Source organism: Equus caballus, chromosome 16 (genome assembly GCF_041296265.1).
Source record: "Equus caballus isolate H_3958 breed thoroughbred chromosome 16, TB-T2T, whole genome shotgun sequence".
Taxonomy (NCBI): Eukaryota; Metazoa; Chordata; class Mammalia; order Perissodactyla; family Equidae; genus Equus; species Equus caballus.
Window position 1 is genome coordinate 11,286,965 of NC_091699.1, and position 24,306 is coordinate 11,311,270.

Consider the following 24,306-nt stretch of genomic DNA (forward strand, 5'->3'; position numbering starts at 1 on the left):
CAGGGTGACAACAGACGGCACTGGTGTTTTCACCCTTCACCCCTTCCTCCTTCTTCCGACCTGGAATAGGTAGGACAGGACCGCTGGGGCTGCAGCCGCCATCTTGTGACCATGAGGTCCCATGAGGATGGAAGCCAAGACAAGATGGCAGAGCAGAAAGGCAGAGGGAGGCAGGGCTCTGATGACATCACGGAGCCCTGCGCTAGCCCTGAACTGCTGCCTCCTGACCTCACTTCGTCGGGGGAAAATAATCCCCTCTTTATTTAAGCCACTTGGGTCCAGGTTGTGTCCACCCACAGTAGGGCAGCCTCCCCCACCCATGGCTCCCCAAGCCAGCTCAGAGCGCCTGGGTCTCACTGCAGATGCAAATGACAGGCGCCCCAGCTCCCTGCCTTCCAATCCTGTTCTGCTCTTTGCCTTTTCATGGTCTACATTCCAGGATTGTTGAGCCTGCTTTTTTTTCCCTCCTCTTGGTGCCAAATAATGAAATTTCAGCAGTTAGCCTTGAAAACTCTAAGCCTTTCTTACTGCTGGTAAAAGAAATCTCAGCAAGATAAGAAAGAAAAAATGTTCCCTCTTCCACTACAGCTGCAAAAACACAGATGCTCTTCAGAACCATAAAGCTGGTTCCAATAAGTGGTGGATTGAGAATGTTCAACAAAAAAAAGGATGTCTGTCCTCCTCTTCAGCGTGGACACTGATGTGAAAATGTCCAGTCCTGCTCTAAGTTCTGTCGGGTAAGTGTCCCCAGAAGGACTCTTTGTACAAAGGAGTCTTGTGAGATGCCTGCCCTCCGGGCCTGGCTGCTGCGTCCTGTGCAGTGTGACCTTCAGCCCCTCAAGGCTGCAAGGCCCGCCTGGGGGTCTCGTGTGATCATTCCTCGCCCTGAGGATAGTATTTAATTTGGTATCTGGCATGTCCTGGAATTTCTGGGTCAAATCTTAAGAGGATCATAGCCACTTGCATTAAGGAAAGAATTAATCAAAGCTAAGATGTTGTTAGATTCCTTCTTTGAACCAAGATTCTGGAGTCTTATCTTATTTTAACCCACACTGACCTCCCAGTCTTCGCTCCTGGGTCCCCTGTGCAGGATGTCCTCCCGCTCTGCTCCCCTCTCATCTCACCCACACTAGTTCACCCTTCAAGCTCTTCCAGCATCTCCATCTCGGAAGGCCCCTGCCCGTAGCAGAGCTGGGCCTCCTTCTCCATGCCCACAGCCCCAGCATCTCCCTGGCATAGCCCCACCTCACTCACATCAGCCAGGGCTCCTCTGGTTACAAGGCACAGGAGCCTGATGGATGCAGACGGACTTGGGCAAAAAAACCGAGCTGTGTTGGCTCCTGTGCCTGGAAACCCCACCTGTGCCACGCTCAGGCACAGATGGATCTAGGCGCTGGGGCAACGATTTGCTCCTGTGCTGTGCTTGCTGTATAGCCTCTGCTGTGCCCTGGGATGGCTGCATCCTCAGAGAGGCTCTAGCAAGAGGGTGACAGCAGCTCTAAGAACACATTCCACCAGCTCAGCCGATCCTGCAGAAAGAGATGTCCTGTTCTCAAGGTCCAGAAACTGCTCAGTGATTCTGATTGGCTTGGCCCAAGGGTCACGTGCATCTCTGAGCCAATCTCCACAGCCTCTCACGGGCGAGGCCTGAGCACGTGCCCGCCTGTGAGCTGAGGGAGGCCCAGTTCTTGAAAGGGCAAGGGTGCAGGTCCCATCGACAGACTGAGCTGGCACAAAAGACCACCACAACACGAGGCTGCACTGTTTCCTCGTCCGCCTTCTGTGTCCAGACGGCCCCACGCAGAGCTGGCCTATGGCTGGCGCTCAGGGAAGCTCTGCAGCATGCCACGAGGAGGAGGCACAAGATGCAGCCTGGAGGTGTCGCTGCCATGCCACAGCTTTAGAATTCCCCGGATGTTTCAGACTCCGAAGGAGGGGCCAGGCAGGAGTCCCAAATCGCTGGTGCGGTTGGCGGGGCGCCTGTTGGCACTCGGGGAAATGCCCAGTCTGGGATTGTTGCCTCTTGTGCATTTCTTTCTTTTTTTTTTTTTTGAGAAGCTGAAAATCTGGAAGTGTATGTAGAATCTAATATTTAAATTTTGACAACTAACTTTCAAAATTTTTTTAAGTACTGTGCACGCCCACGATCCACCTCTGTTTGTGAAAGCAGTGAAACACCAGAGGGCTCCCTGACTACGGCTTTGAGGACCACACGCGAGTGTGGGCACCCACGCCGCTCTGGGAGTACCCTGCGGCAGGCCCACGTCTCGCCCCAGTGTGAGGGTGTGTGCCCAGCCAGCCCCGGGCCCAGCTCCTGCCCAGCAGCCAGGCCCACGGGGAGGGCTGTCTCCTCTCAGTGGCTCTCAAAGTTTCTGCCTTGAATCAGACCCCTTCACCAGAACGCCATTCAGCCCCTGGCAAGCGGAACTGATTTTGCGTCCCGGGGCCTCCCGGAGCCTCCCGGAGCACCTGATGAGATCTGGACCAGAGCTGGCTTTAAAGTCTTCACAGCGGGTGGCGGGGTCTTGATTTGCCAGATGCAGTCAGCTGAGTCACTGTCTCCAAACGATATGAGAAATAAACACCAGCCACGCTCGAGTGGCCAGCAGGCGCCTCCTGATCCACGGAGCCAGCTACGAGGCTGCTCCCTGCAAGAGGCTCCTGCACCCCCGAGAAAGGTCCTGCTTAGAAATGAAGGGTGGACAGCCCCCTAGAAGGAGAAGCTGCTCGGTGCCAGGCCCTGCACAGGATGCGAGGTGGAGGGCTCCATAGAGGACAAGGAGGCATGATCAGTGCCACATGACAAGTGGGGAAACCACGGCACAGAGAGCCAGAGGCCCTGCCCGTGTCACGCATGTGAAAAAGGCAGAGCTGCGACTGGGAAGCCAGCTGTCTGCTCCATGCTCCCACAGTGTGCATTCCGGCCCCAGCTGTGCCGGCAGTGCCCCTGGGCTCTGTGGCCCCTCCCGGGCAATCCTTTGGGAGTTCTCTCTGTACCGCCAGAGCAGCTATGGAGGGGCTGCAGCCTCCCCACCTTGGTCCAGTGGCCCCCGAGACAAGGCGTGGAGCTCTTCCTATGCGGGAGATGTTTCCACAAGTCTTGGCACTGGAGTCAGTGGTTGGAGGCCTGGGGTCAAAGCCCGCCCTCTCTCCTGTTTGGCCATGCGACCTCTCTGTCCCTCAACTTCCTCATCTGTAAAGTGGGGGCCTTAATGTGTGAGACTGTGCAACCCACATGGAGTGTTTAGAAGGCTGCCTGAATGTAGACAGTATTAGGAACCGCCATGGTCACAGCCCCCTGGGTGACAGACAACTGTCATGATCCCCCAGGAGAGCCAGCCCACGTCACGGGCTTCCTGTCTCAGAATTGGGTTTCAGGAGGGGTGAGGGGTCTGAGACTAAGCCCCAGTGAAGAGAGTGGTGTGAGTGGCTGGAGCCTTTGCCACCCCAGACATCAGCCCCTCTGGGATCACACAGGCCTCCTCCCCAGAGCGGAGGTGAGGTTGCTGGAACCTGAAGGGAGAGGCACTGGGTTGGGAGCCTGGCCCCGGTGTCTCTAAGGAAGGGAAGCTATGAAGAGGAGGGGGCAACTTCTGTGTGAAGCTGACAGAAAGATCCACAAAGTCCACAAACGAGGTCCATGGACACAGAAGATGAGGGGATGACCCTGTGGGCCCCAGAGCTGTCAGTTGCCCCCAGTCCAGATCTTGCCTTCCCTGGTTGTTGGAAACCAAATTAACTGAGCATCTCCTATGTACTAAGAGGTCTGTCTCACTTAACCCTGTATCGGTCAGGATGTGCTAGGATGTGCTGCAGTATAAACAACCCCAAAGCTTAGAGGCTGCAAGGACAAGGTTTCTTTCTTGTTCTGGCTACGTGTTCAGTGCAGCTTAGCAGAGGAACTCTTCTCGTGGGGGCCCCTCGGGACAAGGCTGACAGAGGCTCTGTCTTGACACGTGCCTCCGCCATTATAGTGGCAGCACAGAGCAGTGTCCTGGCAGCTAAACGCTTTGACCTGCAAGTGACACGTGCCACTTCTACGCACATGTCATTAGCCAAAGGAGGTCACAGGGCTTTACCTCTCTTCCTAAGGGGCAGGGAAGGCAATCAGCCCGTCTGCGTGTGCAGGAGGAGAAGCAGAATGCGTGGGCGACCCCCAAGAGAGCCCCATTACACAAGAGCTTGACTCCCAGTCCACAAACCCATGAGAGAGCTTCTAGAATGCTGCTCAGTTTCCCACTTGGCCTGTTCTGCTAAGTGGGTGGAAGATCTAACCTCCTCCTTGGGGTTGTCTGCCTGGTCTGTGGATCTAGTCGAGGACCTGCTTGCACAGTGTCAGGATCAGGGGAGTGATTTGTTATGGGCTGAATTGCGTCCCCCCAAATTCTTCTGTTGAAGCACTAACCCAGTACCGCAGAATGTGACTGTATTTGGAGATGGCGCCTTTAAGAAAAGTGATTTAGTTAAAGTGAGGCCATTAGGGTGGCCCTAATCCAATCTCACTGGTGTCCCTACAAGGAGAGGAGATTTGGACACAGAGAGACCCCAGGGATGTGCACGCACAGAAGAAAGACCACGTGAGGACACAGGAAGGCGACGGCCATCTGCAAGCCGAGGAGAGAGGCCTCGGAAGAAACCAGCCCTGCTGACAGCTTGATCTTAGACTTTTAGCCTCCAAAACTGTGAGAAAATAAATGTCTGTCGTGTAAGCCCGGTCTGTGGTATGTTGTTCTGGCAGCCTGAGCAGACTCACACACCACCAGTCGTGTGTTCACACTATTAGCACTGACAGCCCAGCGCTCCTGGCCACAGGGACCTTCAGGTCTCAGAGCTCCGTGGTGTCGGCGCCACACCTGGGCTGGGAGACCCTTTGCAGTGTGAGAACCCTGGACCCAGAGTCTTCCTCCTCAAACTCACAAGAGTGCCATTTTACCTGGAGCCTGGCCTCACGGGTGCCTGGGTCCCCAGTGCTCAAGGCCACACAGACCTCATTCCTAAGGGAACCCCCACTTGTTTCTTTCCACAGCCCTTTCTGTGCTCTGTAGTCTGAGGCATTTGAGAACAAAGGCAGGAAGAGCTCCACCAGCTGCAGGCTGCCCTGGGCAAGGACAGGACGAAACTCCCACTGTCGAGGGAGGGAGGAGAAGGGTGAAGTTTAGGAAGGAAAGGACAAAAATAGGTATCTGGAAATATTGTCCCGTCTCCCTCAAATGACCCCTTCAGGGTATATTATGATCCCTACAATTCAGTTAGGATTGAGTTTGCTGTAAACAAGACGGCTTATCTCTCATATAAAGGAAGCTGTCGAGAGCAGTCCCACGCTGGTACAGCGGTGCCATCATCATCAGGGACAGCAATTGCTTTGTCTTTATATTTGACCATCATTGCTGAATAGCTTCCCACCTCCTCATCCAAGGCTGCTGGGGAGTCAGCTATCACACCTGCATTCCAGGAAGCAGGAAACAGAAAGGCAGGAGGACAGAAGAGCACATCTCCTAGCTGAGTCAGCTCCCTTTCAGCAGCCTCTGCTGAAAAAGTCTCTCCTGTGTCTGCTAACATCCCACTGGCCAGAACTTAGTCACATGAGTGGCTATGCTGGAGACTGGGAAATACCGCCTTTTATCTGGGTGCTTCACTGACCCATGAAACATCAGGGTGCAGTTGCTAAGGGAGGAAAGAGTGGATATCTGCTACCGCATGTCCCCGATGAAGAAACTCAGGGTCAGAGAGGAGGTGGCCTTGCCCAAGGTCCACGGCCCACAAGCAGCAGTTGTGGGGAGTTAGACTAGAACCTGGCCACACGCTTCCAGAACGCCCCACATCCCGCCCTCTCTTTTGCATGGCGTCTGTTCCCACCCAGCCACAGCACACAGAAGTCATCCTAGCAGAAGAGATGCGAGCAGGGCCTTTCAGGAAGATGCAAACGTGAACAGTACCCCGCGTCGGCGGGGCCGTGCTCCTAGGAGCTAACACAGACACAGCCTCTTTGAAGGGTGCGTTGGTTCAGATTAGCTTCAGCTATAAGAGAAAACGCCAAAGTTGTTCAAACAAGATAGTGTCTCTTTCTTTCCCACATTCAAACAGTCTGAAGGCAGGCAGTCCAGGGCCATTGTGGAGGCACCAGGGTCAGGGATGGGTTCCTGCCAGCTTGCTGCACTGCCACGAGAACCTTCCATTCCCAAGATTACCTGTGATTCAAGATTGCTGCTACAACTCCAGCCACTATAACCACATCCAATTAGCAGCACAGAACAGAGCCTACCCTCTCTCTGTAAGGGAGTTGCATGCACGCTTACACCCCATTGGCCAGAACTTAGTCACATGGCCAGAGCCACCTGCAAGAAAGGCTGGGAAGTGTAGCCTTACATTAGCTGTATCCAGCTGAAACCCCGGGATTCTCTGACAATGGAGGGAAAGAAAGCATATATTGGAGGACAGCTATTAGTCTCTGCCCACAGACCAGGGGACTAATTAAGACTAATTAAGACTGTGTGCTCCAGCAATTCCACTTGCGTGAGTTACCAAAAGCATATGTGTAAGGATTTTTGTCGCTGCATTGTTTGTTGCAAAATATATTGAACACAAAAGTCCCTCCCAAGGGGACCAGTTAGATAAGTTGCCACGTATCCATAACGTGTGCAGCTGGCAGGGAGGCGGCTCCCCCACCCAACGTGGACCGTCCCCAGATCACCTGTCACGTGGAGAACACAAGCCATGGAGCGTGCATGCTCCCAAACAGGGATGTGACGCGTGCGCGGGTCCTCACGGTGCTTGTGGCACTGCCGCAGGCCGGGAAACTGCACGTCGAAGTAGCTAAGGCTTGCCTTCCGCTGGACATGCCCTGCACTTCATGAACTTCTTTTTTTGCCATTTACACCTAACACCTGTTTTAAAAACACTTTAAAATCCGAAGAGAAAGCAGCAGGCTCTCACCTCACTCTGCTACCGCCCTGCCCGCCCTGGGTGCGCAGCGACCGCCCGGGCCAGCAGTGGTGCCAAGGTCAGGCTGCACTCGTCCGCCAGCTTGGGGGCAGACATCGAGTCTGGCCCTCTACACTCGCCCTGCGCGATGCCCTGCGGGCTTTCCTTCCATCTAACAGGCGTCTACCAATACCGTGAGTCATGGCAAAGCGCACCACTTGGGAGAAGCTTGCCAGGACCCCCAGCATGCTGCAGTCCCCTCAAGCGAGTCCAGCTCGCTGGCAGTGTCTTTGCCCTCGACAGCTGTGCCTGCAGACAGCCCTCTGGGCCCGGGTCCCAGGGAGCCTGGCACGTTGGCCCCACAGCCACAAGCTGTTGGTGCTGGTGCCTTGGTGCCCTCCGAGAAAGAGGGCTGGAGGGGAGGCGGCACCAGCCCTGACCGCGGCACCCCCCTTTCCTTGTCCTTACAGATCCCTGCGAGACAGGCCTTCTCATCCCCACTTGACAGATGGCGACTCTGGAGCTTCGGGAGGGGAAGCGGCTGCCCACGATGACAGGATCAGGAGCGGAGAAGGGAAGGGACCCGCAGGTGAGGAGACCACGCTTCTCCTTCCATGTCCATCTCCTCCACTCCAACAGGGGCCCCGGGGCAGCGATGGCTTCCCCAGCAGCCAGGCAGGGCCTGCGCACTGGCCCACGTCCCTCAGTTGAGCAGTGTAAGTGCCCTGAGCTCCCAGGCTGCAGGCCACAGAGGGACCCACCAGCCCTCTGCATGTCACAGCTCCTCACCCCGGTCCTCGGGCTCCTGAGAGGAACCTGCCCCAGTATTCCTGCAGAACCTCCACACTGACACCTTCTGCTTCTTTTCCTTTTTATTAAAAAATAGATCACGAAAATATACACACTTCAGCCCACCCGCCAGAGAGGGCTTTGCAGAGGCCATTGCACCAAGGGGAGGGGGCAGAAGGCTGAGGAGGGCCAGACCTGTCCTGGGTGGCCAGGTTTTCAAGAAAGGAAGTGGCCTCGGCCAGCCAGGCATGGCCCTGAGCAATCGAGCCTGGGCCATGCCGCTGAGCAGGGCAGAAGGGGTAGGCTGCCCCCAGCCGGGGCAGAGGTGGCAGAGGGCAGCTGGGGGCCTGGAGAGCAGGACAGGCCTGCTGCCCACACAAGTCCTGTCACTCATTCTCCTCCCCTGGGCACTCTGTGTTCCCTGGCCTTCTCTCTGTCTGCCCTCCACAGGGCCGGCAGGCCTTCCAGCCAGGGTGGCCGCACTCAGGCACTGATGGCCTTCCAACGCTCGCTGTCCGTACTGTTGATGCTGCCGGTGTGGCAGGGCATGGAGGCAATGTCGTCCAGGTAGGCCACCCCACTGGCCGAATCGAACTGTGTGCTGGCAGCCCCTGCTGCCTCCAGGCCCTCCCGCCGGGCCACAGCATAGGGCTGGGGCAGGTGCATGTCCGGCTCCTCTGTCTCGTCCACTTGGCATTTGTAGGAGAAGAGGATCTTGGGCTCCGAGCTAGTTGGGAGAACAGAGGGCCAGGGGAGCCGCACTGAGTAAGTCACGAAAGCCTTCCCTCCTGGGCAGCACGTGGTCAGACGCGGGAGGAAACGCGCCAACGGCTGCCTAACACCGCCCGTAAGGTCCCCAGTGCTGGACTCTAGAGCGCCTGCTCTCTCAGAGCACAGCGCAGCGCTCCCAGCTCAGCCGGCTCCCTGAGCAAGGCGAACAGAGGTCACTTCTGAGGCTCAGCGAGGACCTGGCCCAAGGTGCTCAGCAAACGTGGGCCGTGACCTCCGCCCCACTTACTACTACCCGCTGTGTGCCTACCCAGCCCCTGCGTCCTCAGGAGAACTCTCTGAGAGGGAAGCATTGCACCCAGTTGACAAAAAGAAGCCTGAGGCCAGGGAGATAAATCAGATCAGGGCAGGGATCCAATGGAGCCCCTCCCACTCCACCTCTGCCCCTGTCCCAGCTCCCCCTGCAGGAGGCAGATCCCCACCCTCCCTCAGACCTGCAGGTGGGGCAGGAGGGCTGGGGTGGGGCAAAATGCCCGTGCTTCCGCCACGGCTGAGGCCGGGGACCAACCCCAGCCCCACATGTCCTTAGATCCCATCTCCCTGACACGCCTTCAACACACAGTTGCACAAGTGCCCCCCACCCAACGCTCAAATACACACTGGACCTCCCCCAAGCCTGCTCCTGCCCCAGGTACCCCCACCACAATACACACTCCCAATGCAAGGTTTGTGTCTACTCTGTGCCCTTTGGGTCTGTGGCTACACAGTGCCTGGCACACAGTAGGTGCTCAATAAATGCTTGCTGACTGAATGAACTAATCTATCCTTCAATGAAAAACAGAAAGTGCAGAGCAATGTGCACAGCCACTCTCTCTGGTGGGGAAAGCATGTATGTCTCTGTGTTATGTATATAGTGTATATATGTATGCATATGCTAAATGTGTGTGTTACACGTCTGTATATGCATGCATACGTGTAGATATGTGTATGTATATACTGTGCACATGTATGTTGTGTGTCTACAAATATGTATATGCGTGTGTATATGAGTATGATATGTATGCGTAAGCCGTCCCCTCTGTCCTGGCATCCAAGCCGGCACCAGGAGCGCCCAGGCGCCCCGGGGCACGCGAACGCGCATGCGCAGGAAGCAGAGGGCGCGCGGCTAACTGCATCACCGGCACCGAGGCATGAGGGGGGGCGGCCCAGAGCCCAGCTGCGACCCCCCTGCCATAAGTGCCCGGGGTGAGACTCACCCGAAGAAGCCCCGGAGGAAGGCCACGTAGATGAGGGGTGCGAAGAAGCTGAAGTAGAGGAACGTGGTGGCATCGACACAGCTGGAGAAGGGGAGGGAGGGCACGTTGGGGCGCGGTCTCGGCTTGGCCTCCCCCTCCCCGCCCCAACACGCCAGCCCCGCGCCTGCCCAGCAGGCGGCGACACCCAGTGCCCGGCCCGGCCCCACCCCGCGTACCAGAGCCCCTCGATGATGTTGGCGCAGAGCAGCGCGCTCCCCAGCCCCTGCAGCAGGTTGAGCAGCGCCAGGATGCCCGCATACACGTAGAAGCTCCTCCGCGCTGGGGGGTCAGGGGGGCGTGAGGTCCTCCCCGCGCGCCTCCACCCTTCATCACCAGTGCGTCACCTGGACCCCTCTGGGGGGGCCCCTCCCTCCCACCCAGGGTTCTCCAGTTCCCGGCCACAGCAGCCCCAACAGACCCCACCCTGCACCCAGCCCTGTGCCCGAGCCCCTCACAAGGCAGGGAGATGCGCTCCTTCAGCGGGGTCTTGGGGAGGATGACCACCAGAGAGTAGACCTGCGGAGACAGGGCGGACTGAGGAGGATGCTGAGGAGCGCCGGGCCCAGAGCGAAGCCCGGGGCCAAGGTGCAGGTCCCTGCCTCGGAGGAGGCTCGCCGCCGCCGCCCCCGCCCCCGCCCCCTCCCCCTCCCCCTCCCCCTCCGCCTCCGCCTCCGCCTCCGCCTCCGCCTCCGCCTCACCAGGAAGAAGAAGCAGGAGCTGACCAGCCAGAACTGGCGGCCCCCGTGCCCGTAGATGTTGAAGTCCTCTGCTGAGAGGTGGGCGTCAGGGTACAGGATCTCCAGCGTCCCCTGCAGGCACGGGCAGGGGAGGGTCTCACAGGCTCCTCCCCCCTGGAAAGTCCCCTCCCCAAGCTCTCCACCACACCAAGCCTGCCTCCTCGGTCGGCCCTCAGAGTTCCCTGCCCAGCCTGCTCTCCTGCCATGCCTGGCCCACTGAGCTCCAACACCCAGAAGGGCCCAGCGGAGCGCGGGGCAGAGCCGGGTGAGGGGCAGACCTGTCCATCTGAGAAAGGGGCCTCTGGATGCAGGCTCTGCAGACTGCGGATAGGCTCTCCCATCCTGGGCTGCGTGTGAAACCGCAGCTTCTGGGCCTTCCCCCTTCCCAGCCCCAGCCTATTGCATGAGAATCTGGGGACCCTGGACCCTGCCTTGTTAACAGGCACCCCGGGTGACTCATTAGGTGCATTTAAAATTTGGGAACGCTGCATGTGACAAACATTCAAACCCTAACCCAGGACCAGGAGGCAGAGGATGCCCAACCATCACTGGCCCCTGCCTCCTCCAGGGAGCCCCCAGGGCTGCCCTGCCTCACCCCCTCTTACCTGGGTGACAGAGTAAGCCAAGGACAGCACTGTGGTGATGGCCAGCACCCGCTTGATGCTTGACTTGCTCTCCAGGTGACCTGGAAGAAACGTGCTGGTCAGTCAGTGGGAGCCAGCCAGGTGACTGTGGTGGGGTCGGCCCCCGCCAAGGAGGGGCAGGGAGAGCGTTGGCCCCAGCAGCACACGCACCAAAGGCAAGGCCCAGGATGACCACGCTCAGCTCGATGGCCAACAGGAAGAAGCGGGTAATCTCCCACAGGATCTGGACACAGAGCGGGCACAGCGTCAGCCTAGGGCCCAGGCGCCCGTCTGCCCAGCACCCGGCACCCACCCCCTCGTCGGCTGGCCCAGCCACACCTTATCAGCAACAGTCGCAGCATCCGAGGTGCTGACCGTCATGGACACCACGGCCCGGGCGATGCCCACCAGCGCCACCACGAACACCTGGTGGGTGAGAGAGGGGTCGGGCGGTGGAGCTGGGGACAAGACCTCAGGGAACGGCAGGGACCGCAAACCCACACCCAGCGTTTACGGGAGCCTTTGATTCCTCGAGAATGGAGGGATTCAAACAAAGTGAGTCGGGCGGGATGCAGGGAGGTGGGGAGACCCTCCACTGCTGGTGACCTCGACCTGGCCCTCCCCTCTCGGGCCTCAGCCTCCTGGCTCCACTGACAGGCTCCAGATGGTTAGTAGGGTGATACAGTACAGCCAGACTGCCTGGGTTCGAATCCCAGCTCTGCTACTTCCTGCCTCTGTGACCTCAGGCAAGGAGCTGCACCTCCGTGCCTCAGTTTCCTCATCTGTGAAATGGGGTAAAAACAGCAGTGGATGTTGGGGAGATCAAAGGGGTAAATAAAGGTAGCAGAGCATGCCTGGTGCCTGGTCAGGGCTAGGTACACGTGTGCCCTTAGTGTCGTGTTCATGGTCTTCATCCCGAGACGAGGGGACCGGGAAGAGGCCGCAGGGAAGAGGCGCCGAAGGCCCCAGCACGGCTGCGGCACCGGCAGGTTTGCAAAGGTGCGGTGCTCACGCCTGCGGCTTTGGCAGCCCAGGTCCAGCCCCTTCGCTGGCACAGCCCCACTCCTCGCCCCGCTGTCTCCTCCCTCACGGGATTCAGGGGGCTGACCCACCCCTCCTGGCTTCAGGGGCTGGTCTGTGACCCAGGGCTGGCCATTTGGCGTACACCATTCCCCTGGTTTGGGGAGGGGGTGGGACCCAAAGGAGTCTACTGAAAGTCACACCCAGGACATCAGGTGCTCACGTTTGATGTCTCATTTGGTGCTCAGAGGAGCGCCACAAGCTAAAGCAGACCCAACATACATCACGTTGGAGGGCACTGGGGCACAGAAAGACCAGGCCACTGGCCCCAGGTCATTCAGCACAGCTGGGAAAGGAAGCTGAGGAGATGCAAGCCTGGAGCTGCTGGGGCCGCCTGGCTGCCATGAGGGCAGAGACTGCGAGAGACAGGGCCATCTGAGAGACGCTGATGAGGGAGGCAGAGACAGAGTCCCCATGGCATCACGGAGCCCCTGAATCCAGCTGTGCCTGAAGCCCTGGGACTTGTCAGTTTCTCACTCAGTACCTTCCCTTCAGCTTCTATGAGTGAGTTTCAGTTTGGTTTTCTGACGCATAAAAACAAAAGAGCCCAGATTCACATACACTCCATCCTTAGTGCCATGCAAACCATGTCCAAGCCTTGGGGAGGCTGACACCACTCAGCAGGGCAGGCTGCAGAAGCAGCACTGCCACGTGCCTACTGTATGCCAAGCCCCCACTGGACCAGAGCTATGCACACTGTCTCATTTGGTGCTCACAGGAGCACCACAAGCTAAAGCAGATCCAACACATCACGTAGGAGGGCACTGGGGCACAGAGAGGCCAAGCCACTAGCCCAAGGTCATTCAGCACAGCTGGGGTTCGGAGATGGTCTGCCCGAGTACACTCTTCCCACTGCCTCCTGAGCTCTAGAACAAAGTCTCCAGGAGTCAGAGGGCAACACAGTGCTGTCTCTGCCCTGCCTCCTGCTCTCAGGCATCAGCCCTGGGCCCCTTGTCCCTGCCCACTCTCCCGGAAAGGGCATCTGCCTGACATACAGCAGGTACTTAATATCTGCTGAATAAATACACCAACAAGTAAATGGTCAGAGGAGCAGAGAGAGCAGAGAAGAAAGGCGGCCTCGATCCCCACCTCTGCCCATCTCCGCCTCACAGGGGAGCAGGCTCCAGTTGGCCAGCAGCCCCTGGGGCCTCCAACGGTCTCCGGGGTTCCCCATGGCCTCCCTTGCCTCTCCGCCTGCCCACTGCCCACTCCTCTAACAGGGAAGTGCTGAGCCAGGCCACAAGAGGGGGACCAGGGGGCCACTCAGCTCTCAGGTAGTTAAGAAGCAGAGAGGGGAGGACTCCAGTCAGTCAGGCCTGAGCCCTGAAGGAAGGAAGCCAGACAGCGTGCCCCTGGAGCCTGGCCCTGGGGCTGCCTTCTCACCCACAGCCCCACGACCTTTCCCCAGGCAACACCCACCAGGACCACTGCGTGACGAGAATGCAGGGGCTCCCAACAGACAAGAATGCTGCTCCAAAGAGGTCTGGCAGAATGTGTGGAAGGAAGGACAGATGGACAGATGGATGGATGGAGGCTACAGTGGGCACGCTTCCCCACCCAACATCCATTCCCTTTCCCTCTAGTAAAGGTGGCCCAATTTTCTTCCAGGGACCACCACCCTCCTCAGTCCATATAGTCTGGCTGCGCTGACTCCACCTTCCCAGCTCCAAACTGCCCCTTTCCCTGCTAGTCACAGTGACTAGCTCAGGAATGAACACAGGATCCAAGGTGGGCCAATCAGAGGGAATTCCAGGTCTACACTGGCACCATCAGGAAAGAGGGACTCTTTGGCTACAGTTGGCAGGGAGGCAGGATGTTAGCTCAAAGCTCTTCTTGGCTATCTGTGACACCATATGGGGCCACCTCATCTGAGATAAGGCCAGAGGGAACAGAGATGCAAAGAGAGACAGAGTCCTGATGACGCTGGTTAATTCCCTGGATCCAGCCATACCTCAAGCTGGTTTTTTTATTACAGACGTAGTTAATAATTCCCTTTTTTGCTTGGGTTTGGAGTTGGGTTTTCTATCACCAATTGGAGTGAACTCACCAGAATATAGAAGGTGATAAAAATGGGGCTGGAGGTGACACAGATCCTGGCCCGAGCAAATGGAAGTTTCCAGAGCAGGAAGATGAAGAAGAGCACATTGGGGATGAGCAGCAAGAGGTCCCAGTACCGGACCCTAGTAGACAAGTAAAGAAACCAGCTCACTGGTAAGGTTGTGTCTGCACCCCACCCCACCTGTCTCTCATACACACACACACCCACACACCGGGAAAACCTACTCACACACAGCCAGCCTGCCCAACAGGCTGCGGCTGCCTCACCGAGAGGTGCCGATGTCCTCATAGAGCAGCAGCAGACAGCGATGTGGCACGGTGATGTTGGGTGCCAGGGGCGGGGGCAGTGCTGTGCTCCCATTGGCCCAAATCACCTCCTCCAGGGTGTCCATTCCCCCAGCAGCCAGCCCTGGGGGAGAGAGAGCCATGTCAGCAGGGTCTCAGGCTCCCAGGGGAACACAAGAGGGCTGCCTGCTGTGGGCCACTCCCCCACCCGCCAGGCGGGAGGCGAGGGGTTGCCCTGCGACACGCGTTGTGACCCAGTCCCTGGGCAGGGGCCGTGCCTGTCTCAGGCTCTGTCTCATGACCCCCAAACAATAAAAGCCCCTGCACCCTGTGAGTGAGCCTGTCTGCATGCCACACAGCAGTGCAAGTTCCTCGGGGACCTGGGGGAGAGACGGAGCAGAGGGGCTAGGGGCCAGGGCTCACGTCCCAGACTGCCCCTTACTTCCCATTATTCTGTGCCTCAGTTTCCCCTACCCCTGGTATGGGGGTAACAATAGGGTCCACCCCATGAGGTCGTGGGGAGCGCTAAGTAAGTGGCGTCAAGCGCCGCTGACAGCCTGCACACGTAGTGTCCCTGGGAAGTGCGAGCTGTGGTCCATGCAATGTGTGTGGCCACACAGCTGCCAAGTGCCAGAGCTGGGCACCATGCACAACTGGGATGCACCTCAAGCCCTTCCTCCCACTGCTGCCATCCTGGAAAGGGAGACGCAAATGGAGGGGACAGTCCCCTCTGCCGGGAGGATGCTCGGGAGGATGCACAGGAGTTCTCCAAGTGGAGCCGGGCCAGGAAGAGGAGGTGCTGCAGAGGGAGGTAGGGGAGCTCTGTCTACAAGGGCTGGAGGAGCAGGAGTCGAGGGCTGGGGCCCCGCCGAGCGCCCACGTGCCGATCCGAGAACGAGAGGTCAGGAGTCCAGCCTGGAGGCCAGGAGAGCTGGTGGTCTGGGGTCCTGCAGCCACCCTGGACAACCACGGCGGGCTCCCGGTCACAGGACTCTCGGGGACAGCAGCAGGGACTTCTGCTGGGAGCTCAGGGCCCAGGGCAAGTGAGCCAGGTGCGGCCCAGGGAACCAGCATGTAACAGATGCCAGCGTTTAAAACTATGACTTGAACAGACTGGGTGCTGTAACCCATCTCCACTTCCTGGTACATTCATACCAGCCCCAGGCTGGGAGCAGCTCAAATGCCCACCAGCAGCAGAAGGCACACGGAATGGAAGCCTTCAGGTAAACGGTGGAGCCTCGTGCAGTAAGAAGCAGAATGGCCACCGCTACAGCGGCGATGACAGGACCTCATGGTCTGATGCAGACAGAGCCAGGCACCGGAGCGGACATGTGGTCTGACCCCGCAGAGAGATGCAGGCGAGGGTCATCTTTGCGGAGGACGGAGGGCACAGTGGTGGGGGAGGCACACCAGCTCTGGGTGCTTGATCTGGATGCTGGGTCCTAGGCACTCACTGTGTCAAATGCACGGGGCCATGGACCTAGGATTCTTGCACTTTTCCGTCTGCCTTACAGTTCAGTCAATGTACAAAAATTTAAAAGATGTTCTGTCTCCATGTCAGGGCACAGTCTCCCCTCAGCAGGCACAGACCCGGAGGCCCGTGCCCTGCTGGCAAAAGGATTTGCAGCAATGCCACAGGAACCCGCACTGTGCTGTCAGGAGCACCAGCCCTCAACAACAGCAGGCACAAGACGAGGACGGGACACGACGCAGGCACAGTCTCACTATGTGTCTGAGCCACGAAACACAGCCACCTCTGGCTGTAAGACGTCTCCAAAGGGGGTGGGCCAGGACCTGGGGCTCAGGCCGCTCACTGGCTCTGGTTTCTGTCCTCACTGCAACACGAGGACATGCCAACAACCTCCAGGGTGATGGGGAGTATTACAAAGAAACTCTGACACACAGTAGGTCCAAATAAAGAAGCTGGCTCTTCCTCTGTTCCCTTCGATGGGAGAGGCGGCCAGTCCCCCCTCCATTCCCGTGTTCCTCCGCCCGCACAGGCCTGGGAGGGCCCACTGGGAGCCAGGCACAGTCTAGGCACAGGGACACGCCTGTCCTCACAGGGCTGCATCCGAGGAGCGGGGGCCGACAGCCAGCACGAGCCTGGACGCACACAGCCAACCCCTCCTAGAGGTAAGGGCTGAAGCGAAGAAAACAGTGTGGGGCGAAACAACAGAAACGCAGCAGAGGCTGCTGGAGCCCCAACACTCAGCCTGCCCCTTAGCCCTGCAGCCCGTGGACTCTAGCTCGCACATGGCTTCCCAGAACAACGGCTACTTCCCCAGCTCCCCTGTCCCTGGCTGTGGCCATGACTGAGTTTTATTCAGTTGGACATGAACAGTGAGGTTTGCCAATTTCAGGTGGTGCCATCTCTGTTCCCATTGGCTGGAACATGGATGTGGTGGTGGGAGCAAGAGCACCCACCTTAGATCATGAGACAGAAGCCACTCTGTTATTGAGGAGGTCCTGCGATTGAGGATAACAGTAATAAGAAAGGTGTCTGGGTTCCAGACACGAGGGGGCCCCCATGTGCGTCCCGGACATTTTGCACACTGTCATACAACAGACAGAAATAACCTTCTGTCTTGTTATTTTGGCCTTTGTTGCAACAGCTAAGCCTGAATTCCATGAATATAAAGGGGTGCTGCTTAGGACTGGGTTGTCAGACAAGGTGACATTTGAGCTGAGATCTAAATAACAGCCAGAGCTAGCCTTGGAAAAATCTGGACAGAGCATACCCAGGAAAGAATGGCAAATGCAAAGGCCCTGGGGTAGAGACAGGTTCAAGGGCAAAATGTAGGCAGGTGTGGCTGGAGGTGAGATCAGAAAGGTTGGTGTGCCGGGTCAGACGGGGCTGTATGGCCACATGCAATATGATTTCAGTCTGAATGCAATGAGAAGGTCTTACGAAGGCAGACAACGGGGTCCCATGTCTACGTGCAGAGGATTGCTCTGGCTGCCATGGAGAACAGACTGAAGTGGGGCAAGAGTGGGGCAGGGAGACAGAGGAGCTCCCGAGCCAGTCCAGACGAGAGGACAGCAGCGTGACTAGTGCCGGAGTGGGCTGGGGTGGAGGGATCTGGGGTGACTTTGGGAGGGGGCCAAGAAGACCTGCCGAGACACACGCACAGGGAGGGGAGAGAGCGAGGCAGGCTGACGTCGCGGTTTCTGGCCTGAGCACTGGATATTCCGCAGTGGTGAGGCTGGCACCAGTGGCGGCGTCCCCAGCAGACACTGCCCCCTTCTTCCCCACTAACGAGCTGCTATTTTGTTCCAGGACTCAGGCCCGGCTGTGGCAGGAGCATCCCTGTGGTGAGGGACGCTGCCCTCCGCGCTGCCCTGCCTTCAGGGCGGGCCCCTCCCCAGCGCCAGAAGCCTCGCATAAGCAGCAGTTTGGAGGGTTTGGAGCTGGGGCGGAGCAGGACCAGACCCCTCAGCAGGGCACCTGGTGCTCCACTGTGATAAGGGACTGCGGGGGCAGGTCCAGGGCTGCCAGCTGGCCTGTGACGCGCAGGACAGTTCCCCAATGACTGCTAGTCCTCCCTGTACCAGCAGGGCCCGCAGAGCAGCTCTGTGAGAGTCAGGGAGGGCAGCCCTTTCTCCTCGGGCAGACCTGCTTTAGGCCGGGTGCCCCGCGGCAGGGGCCTTCCCAGGAAAGCTGCCTCCCCGAGAAAGGCAGGAAGGCCCCTGTGGGCGCCTGTGGTGGCGCTGAGGTGTGACGTCTGAACTGCGGCCATCCTGCAGCCATGTGGACCAGGCCACCTGCCAAGCACAGGCGAGCTTACGGCCAATGGGTGTGCCCCCTCAAGACTTCGGGGCCCTGAGATAATGACTTGGAAGTGACTGTGAGTTGGAGAGATATTCCACAGCCCCCTCTGCCCCGCTCCCCACTCCCCACGGAGCAAACTTCTGGTCCCAGCAACCCAACCCCAGCTCTGGCCTAGGACAGAGCATCAAGCAGCCCCGGTAGGGGCAGGCCAAGCACCCAGCAGCCACAGGAAGCTGAGAGGCCCCAGCGGCAAAGAGAAACCAATGAGGACGAACAGGGCAGGAGCCAGAGCAGCCGGACAGAGCGCCCAGAGTAGGGGGTGGTCAGAGGGACTTCTCTTGGCTTTCCCTGTCCAGTATCCCATTTTCTTCAGGGGAAACCCCAACTTCCCCAATCTCTGTCCATGAGGTTTAGGTATGGCTGACTTTACCCCTCCACAACGCCAGGTAATGTGCATGTGATCTAAGCCTGGCCAATCAGGATGCTTCGTTGTCCCGGCCAAGGAGAATCAGCCCTGAGCCTTCTGCTATAATTACTTTTACTGCTAAGGGGACTAAGCCAGAACTGTACCACTTTGACTCCACATATGGAGACCCACGTGAGAATAAGGCCAACATGGAGGAACACAGAGCTGGGAGGCAGATGAAAATACATTCTGGAGACAGATCCTCATGTGAGCCCCTGGATCCAGTCATACCTGAAGCCAGACTTACACTCCTGAATTTTTCAGTTATAAAATCTAACAAATTCCCCTTTCTGCTAAGGCATTTTGAGGCTGATTTCTCTAATTTACCACTGAAAAACTTCTGGCAAACATAGGTTATGGAGTTGGGCAGAACTAGGTTGTGCTTCTGGCTCTGCCAGACACTTGCTGTGTGACCTTGGGTGAGTCATTTCTCCTCTCTGCATGTCACAGGGAGAATAACACCCGTCTAACAAGGTTGCTGTCAAGACCAGAGAAGTAAATGTCTACAAAAGGTCACACACACCAAGGGCACTGCTGCTTTTCTTCCCAGAGGAGCTGGGCTGTGAGGGGGAGGGATTTGGTCCACAGGCCCACAGGCCCCTTTCGAAGACCCGCTTGCTATGGAGTCTGAGGGGAGATGGTCAGTTGCTCCCCCTCTCCCAGTTCCCCTGCTCATTCTGTGACCACAGCAGGGGACACTCTGAGCCCTCCTGCCCTGCGAGGGAAGACTTCTGTCCCCACCGTACCGAGCTCAGAGCCGGGCGGCCCCTGCTGAGCCTGTGCCCAGGCTGTGTCTCCAGAGCCCAGGCCCCCAGTCGGGGGCTTGTCAGGTGCCCCCTCTGGGTCTGGGCTCCTCCCTGGCGATGACTTGAGTGTTGTTAACATGAAGATTCCAATCCTGCAGGCCTGGGGAGCTGAGAGTCGCATTTTTAACACACTCCCAGGTGGTGCCACTGCTCTGCTGGTCCCAGAGCCACACTTGAGTTATGAGGCTGTCGACAGGCCAAAATTGCCACCATGTGTCAGAGCTTACAAAATAACTGAAGCAAGACACAGGGCCGAGCGCTTTACCCCATCACACCCGCCTCTCCCCACTGTACAAAGGACGGGAGAGCCACAGAGGGGTTAAGTCACTGGCTGCATGTTCTCCTCCCCGCAAGAATGAGCTCCTGGCCTTGGGGGCCGGAGCCCAGAGAGCAACAGAGAAGACAGGGGTCTTCAGGCTCAGGACACAGGATGGTGGGAAAGCTGGTCGATGGCAGGGGAGGAAGGGGTGGAGCCCAGACCAGAGGGAAGGGGACCCGCAGAGGAGTTCCCAGAAGGTGAGTGCCCTGGGCAACACCAAGCCTCTCGGGACCAGCGAAACTGGGACAGACTGTTTCTTCCACCCGGGAGGGGCTCTCCTGATCTCATTAACATTTCAGAGGCAATTTTCCCACCCACACCTTGGGCCTCCACCACCCACCCTCTCTGCATCTGTGGGACTGACCAACTCCACCCAGGGCTACTGGGCGGGAACCCTGGGAAGACAGCAGCCCTGAGCAGAAGAGAGGCCACACTTCTTCACGGTGCTTCCCAACCCTCGGGGCTGGCTGGGCTTTTAAAGCCTGGGATCACAACAGGAGGCTCCAGAAGACAGAGGCCGCCCGCCTTATCCTTCAGTCTCGGAAATCCCAGAGAGGCCACTCCTAGCAACCTGTCAGCAGCCCAGGTGGAAGCCCCAGGAGGAAGCCCCCTGGCCTTCAAGGCCCAACCTGATCTGACCCCTGCCTACTGCTCCGCCTGCTGCCTTCCACTCTGCAGCCCCGGCCTTCTCCCTGTCCCGCAAGCTCCCTCAGGGCCTTGGTGCTTGCTCTTCCCCTAGCCTCGTCCTCGCGCCGGCCACCTCGCCGAAGAAGGCACAGCTCGTCCCCCCGGGCTTTCCCGGCAGCCCCGGCCTCCGTCCGCAGCGGCCCCGACCGCGCGTTGGCGTGCTTACTGGCTGTCCACGCACCCGCTCACGACCCAAGCCCCCAGGACAGCGGCCGGCCCACAGGCAGTCCCCCGCGGAACGTCCCGACGTGGGCACGGGGCAGCCAAGCCCTTCTGCGGAGTGGGGCAGGGGTCCGTGCCCGCCGCGGGGCCGGAGGTGCCGGCACTCCCCAGCCTCCGTGCGCTGGGCCCGTGGAAGCAGAGCCCCGGGCCACGGAGATGCGCTCACGCGCCGGGGAACCGGGGCCGCGGCGCCGCAGCCGCAGCACGTGCGCCGCCCCTCCCGCCCCTCCCGGCTGCCCAGGCGCCAGCGGCGGCGCGTCCGCGGTCCGGGGCGAGTGGGGGCCCGCGCCCCGCACAGCCCCGGGCGGCCCGGCCCCGCCTCCCCGCGCCCGGCCCTCCGCCGCCGACGCTTCCCCGGGGCTGCTCTGCGCGGAGGCCGGGGCGGGCCGTCAGCTCGGCGCGGCCCTGGCGCTCCCCTTACCTGAGGCCCGGACCGCCCATCCGCCGCGGCGCGGCCCGGCACAGGCGGCGGGGGCCCGGCACAGGCGGCGGGGAGCGTCGCGCAAGAACCGCGGGCGGCCGGCTCCGCGGAAATGGGGGTAGGAGGGCGGGCGAGACGCGGTCGGCGCGCCGGGCTCACTGCCCCCCAGGACACCCTGCGTCCTTCCTGGCAGCGGCGACCCGGAAGACAGGAGCGTCCTTTTCGTCCAGCAAAACTACAAAAACAGCCACAGTCCCTACTTGCCGCACTCAGGCCCGCCCCCCCAAGCCCCCGGTAGCCTATAGGAATGGAGTTACACCAAAAAGAGGGCTCAAGCAGCGGAAGGAGCCAATCAGGTCCCCAAGAGGCGGGGCGGCCAGCTGACCTCTTAAAGAGACGGCACGCAGGCACTGGGGGATGAGAAGCCGCTGCGGGGAAGGGAAGCAGCTGCGATTCTCACCCGGCAGGCGGCCCGGATCGCGGACCCACGAACTGAGGACGCGGCCACCTCTCGGCCCCCGCGCCTGCCAGCTGTCAGCAGCTGTCAACCGACCAGCTCGCCCCAGCCAGTGCTCCTCCTCCCAGCGGGGCTGCGGCCTGACCGTCCGGGGAGGAGCCTCCGCGGACTGCCGCCTCGCGTGCCGCCGCCTCGCGTGCCGCCGCCTCGGGCGCCCCGCAGCGGCAGGCCGGCCGGGTGACCTCTGGTCACCTGGGTGAGGAAGGCAGGATCGGGACAACCCCTCCCCCGGAACGACGCGTTTCCACCAGCGTGCCGCGCGGCCTGGACGTCCATCATCAAAGCGCACCGTCCGGATGTCAGGCGCTAATTTTATAACAACCCCGCAGGGCGGTTATGATTAGTCGCATTTTACAGAGGAGGAGTCTGAGACTTAGAGAGGTTAGATCACTTGCCCAAAGCCACGCAACTAGGAAGTGACAAAGCCGAGACGGCCAGGGTTTGAATTGCCCCTCGCCAATCTCTAATGTCAACAATTCAGGCAACTTCCTCTGGGAAGCCTTCCCTGATTGCCCCTGTCCTTGCTCCTCCTGACAGCTATGCTGTCTTCACTCCTAGCCTTTCTCACGCTGGCCCTGCACGGTCTGGTCCCTCCTGCCTCTGGGTCCTCATCTCCCACCCACGCCCTCCTCATTCAGCAGGCTCGACCCACACTGGTTTCTGTTTCTCTTCCTTAAATAGACCAAGCTTGTTCTTGCCTGCGGGTCTCTGCGTCTGTCCCCTGCCTGGCTGCTTCTTGTCACATGACTCCTCCTTGACACCCTAGCTGAAGTAGCTGTTCAGTCTCTGTCACATGATGCCCTTTTATTTCCTCAGAGCACCGTCACTCTCTAACATGATCATGTTCATTTGCTTGCTTCCTAGTTGGTCATCAGCCTCGCCCCACTAGAATGTCAGTGTCATGAGGACAGAGCCTTGCTCGTAACATTCCCTGCAATGTCCTGAAGCTGACTCAGTGCCTGGCATAAATTGTAGACACCCCTTTACGGAAGTAACCCCAAGACACACACCCTGTGAGAATACAGTTGCGCCGGAATGAGACTGGACCCTGTTCTTTGCCTAGCTCCGGTTCTAGAAAGGCGAAGGTTAGGAAGCAACCACTTGTGACCAGTGGGTCTTGGTTTATCTGGGACTGTGCCAGCCTGGCCCGGGGTCAGGATGCACAATTTCTGTATTAGCCAGAAAAGGCTGGGTCTACCCCGACGTGTGCCTGCATGGATAGGCTGTGGGGAGTTGGGGTCACCCTAGAGTTTCTGCCGGAAGTTACCCGCATCGCTCCTGCTCACATTCAGTTGGTGAAAACAAGTCATAAGCCACTTCCTACCCTCAGGGGGCAGGAAACGTCCCTCCTACCACGTGCTGAGTAGGAGGAGAAAGGAAATATCTGTGACCAGGCTGAGTGATCACCCTTCATCTTTATTTTCATGTTTTTTGAGACAGTACAGACGTCCTGCAGGGAAGATGTTTGCTTTTCTACATTTTATACTCTCAGTTTGGGGCCGCACATGTAGGTTTTTGTGGGGTTTTGTTTGTGGAGTGACCGAGGGTACCTATTTCAGCCCTCCCTTCAGGGCAGGGCAGTGACTTCTTCACCACAGTATCCCCTGCACACAGGACAGAGTGTGGCATCCGCCAAGTTCAATGCATGGTGGTTGAATAAACACACATCTGACTCCCAAGTTCTGTGCTTCGCCCTACACCAGGCTGGGGGCGGTCATCCTTTCTAGGCCATGGCTGACAGCAGGAGATGCTGCGACAGAACTGGGGATCCAAAAATAATGCAGGTAAGATGATACTGCCCCACTGTGAGAAGCAAAGGGGTACAATCGTTTCCTAACCATCGAGGGCAAACTGGCAGCCAGGAAGGCTGAGCAGGCCACCAGGACAGACACGGTCAGTAGTCGGCAGAGTGCCCACTGTGGTTCCTCGGTCTGTGTGCTGAGAGTTCATAGAGGTGAAGGTGAAGCAGAAGCCCCTGAAACTTCCCACCACCCACCTGCCTCAGCCAATTTAGTAAATAAAAAACATCACATACCAGGGAAAATGGCAGGTTAGTGGCGCCCTCAAAGACCTAAAGCTTAGGGGAAGTTGACCCCACCATATCCCTATTTAATTCCTCAGTCTGCGCTTAAAAAAACACAGAAAATGGGAGTGGATTGCTGCAAACCCAACCAAGCAGGAGCCCAGTTGCAGCCGCTGTGCTGGTGTGACTGCTAGCCCAGATCAACAGGGCTCAGGCACCTGTGGGTGGCCTGCGATCTGACCAGCCCTATCAGGAGCTGGGAGCCTTTGCAGGGAGGGACAGCCGTTTACATTCATGGTCTTGCCCCAGGCTATGGTCACTTTCTCACCTGATGTCACAATATACATAGTCTGAAGGGCCCTGGCCATCTGGACGTTCTGCAGAACAGTGCATTGACTTATTATATTGATGACATCCTGCTAATCTGGCTGGATGAACAAGAAGTAACATGTAAATGAAAACCTTGATGAGACATATGTGCTCCAGAGAGTGGAAGATAAACTATGAAGATTTGGGAGCTTGCCACATCAGTGAAACCTGTGGAGGTCCAGTGGTCTGG

At 58.6% G+C, this 24,306-nt stretch overlaps 1 protein-coding gene across 4 annotated transcripts; it reads right to left on the minus strand.

Annotated features, from left to right (window-relative positions):
• Positions 1-7,775: 7,775 nt before the first annotated feature.
• On the minus strand, positions 7,776-22,374 carry TPRA1 (transmembrane protein adipocyte associated 1). Of its 4 annotated transcripts, none has more exons than XM_023619852.2 (11): positions 21,668-22,374; positions 14,500-14,641; positions 14,222-14,354; positions 11,434-11,520; positions 11,266-11,338; positions 11,077-11,156; positions 10,433-10,543; positions 10,190-10,250; positions 9,911-10,013; positions 9,696-9,776; positions 7,776-8,437 (listed from the first exon to the last, which is right to left on the minus strand). In XM_023619852.2, the coding sequence occupies exons 2-11, from the start codon at positions 14,622-14,624 to the stop codon at positions 8,194-8,196; spliced, it is 1,098 nt and encodes a 365-aa protein (XP_023475620.1). In that variant the 5' UTR covers positions 14,625-14,641; positions 21,668-22,374; the 3' UTR covers positions 7,776-8,193. The 4 variants fall into 4 exon arrangements, with proteins under 4 accessions (XP_023475620.1, XP_023475621.1, XP_023475619.1 ...); XM_023619853.2 differs by having other exon boundaries at positions 21,593-21,931; XM_023619851.2 differs by lacking the exon at positions 21,668-22,374 and adding an exon at positions 21,208-21,500.
• Between the last annotated feature and the right edge of the window lie 1,932 nt (positions 22,375-24,306).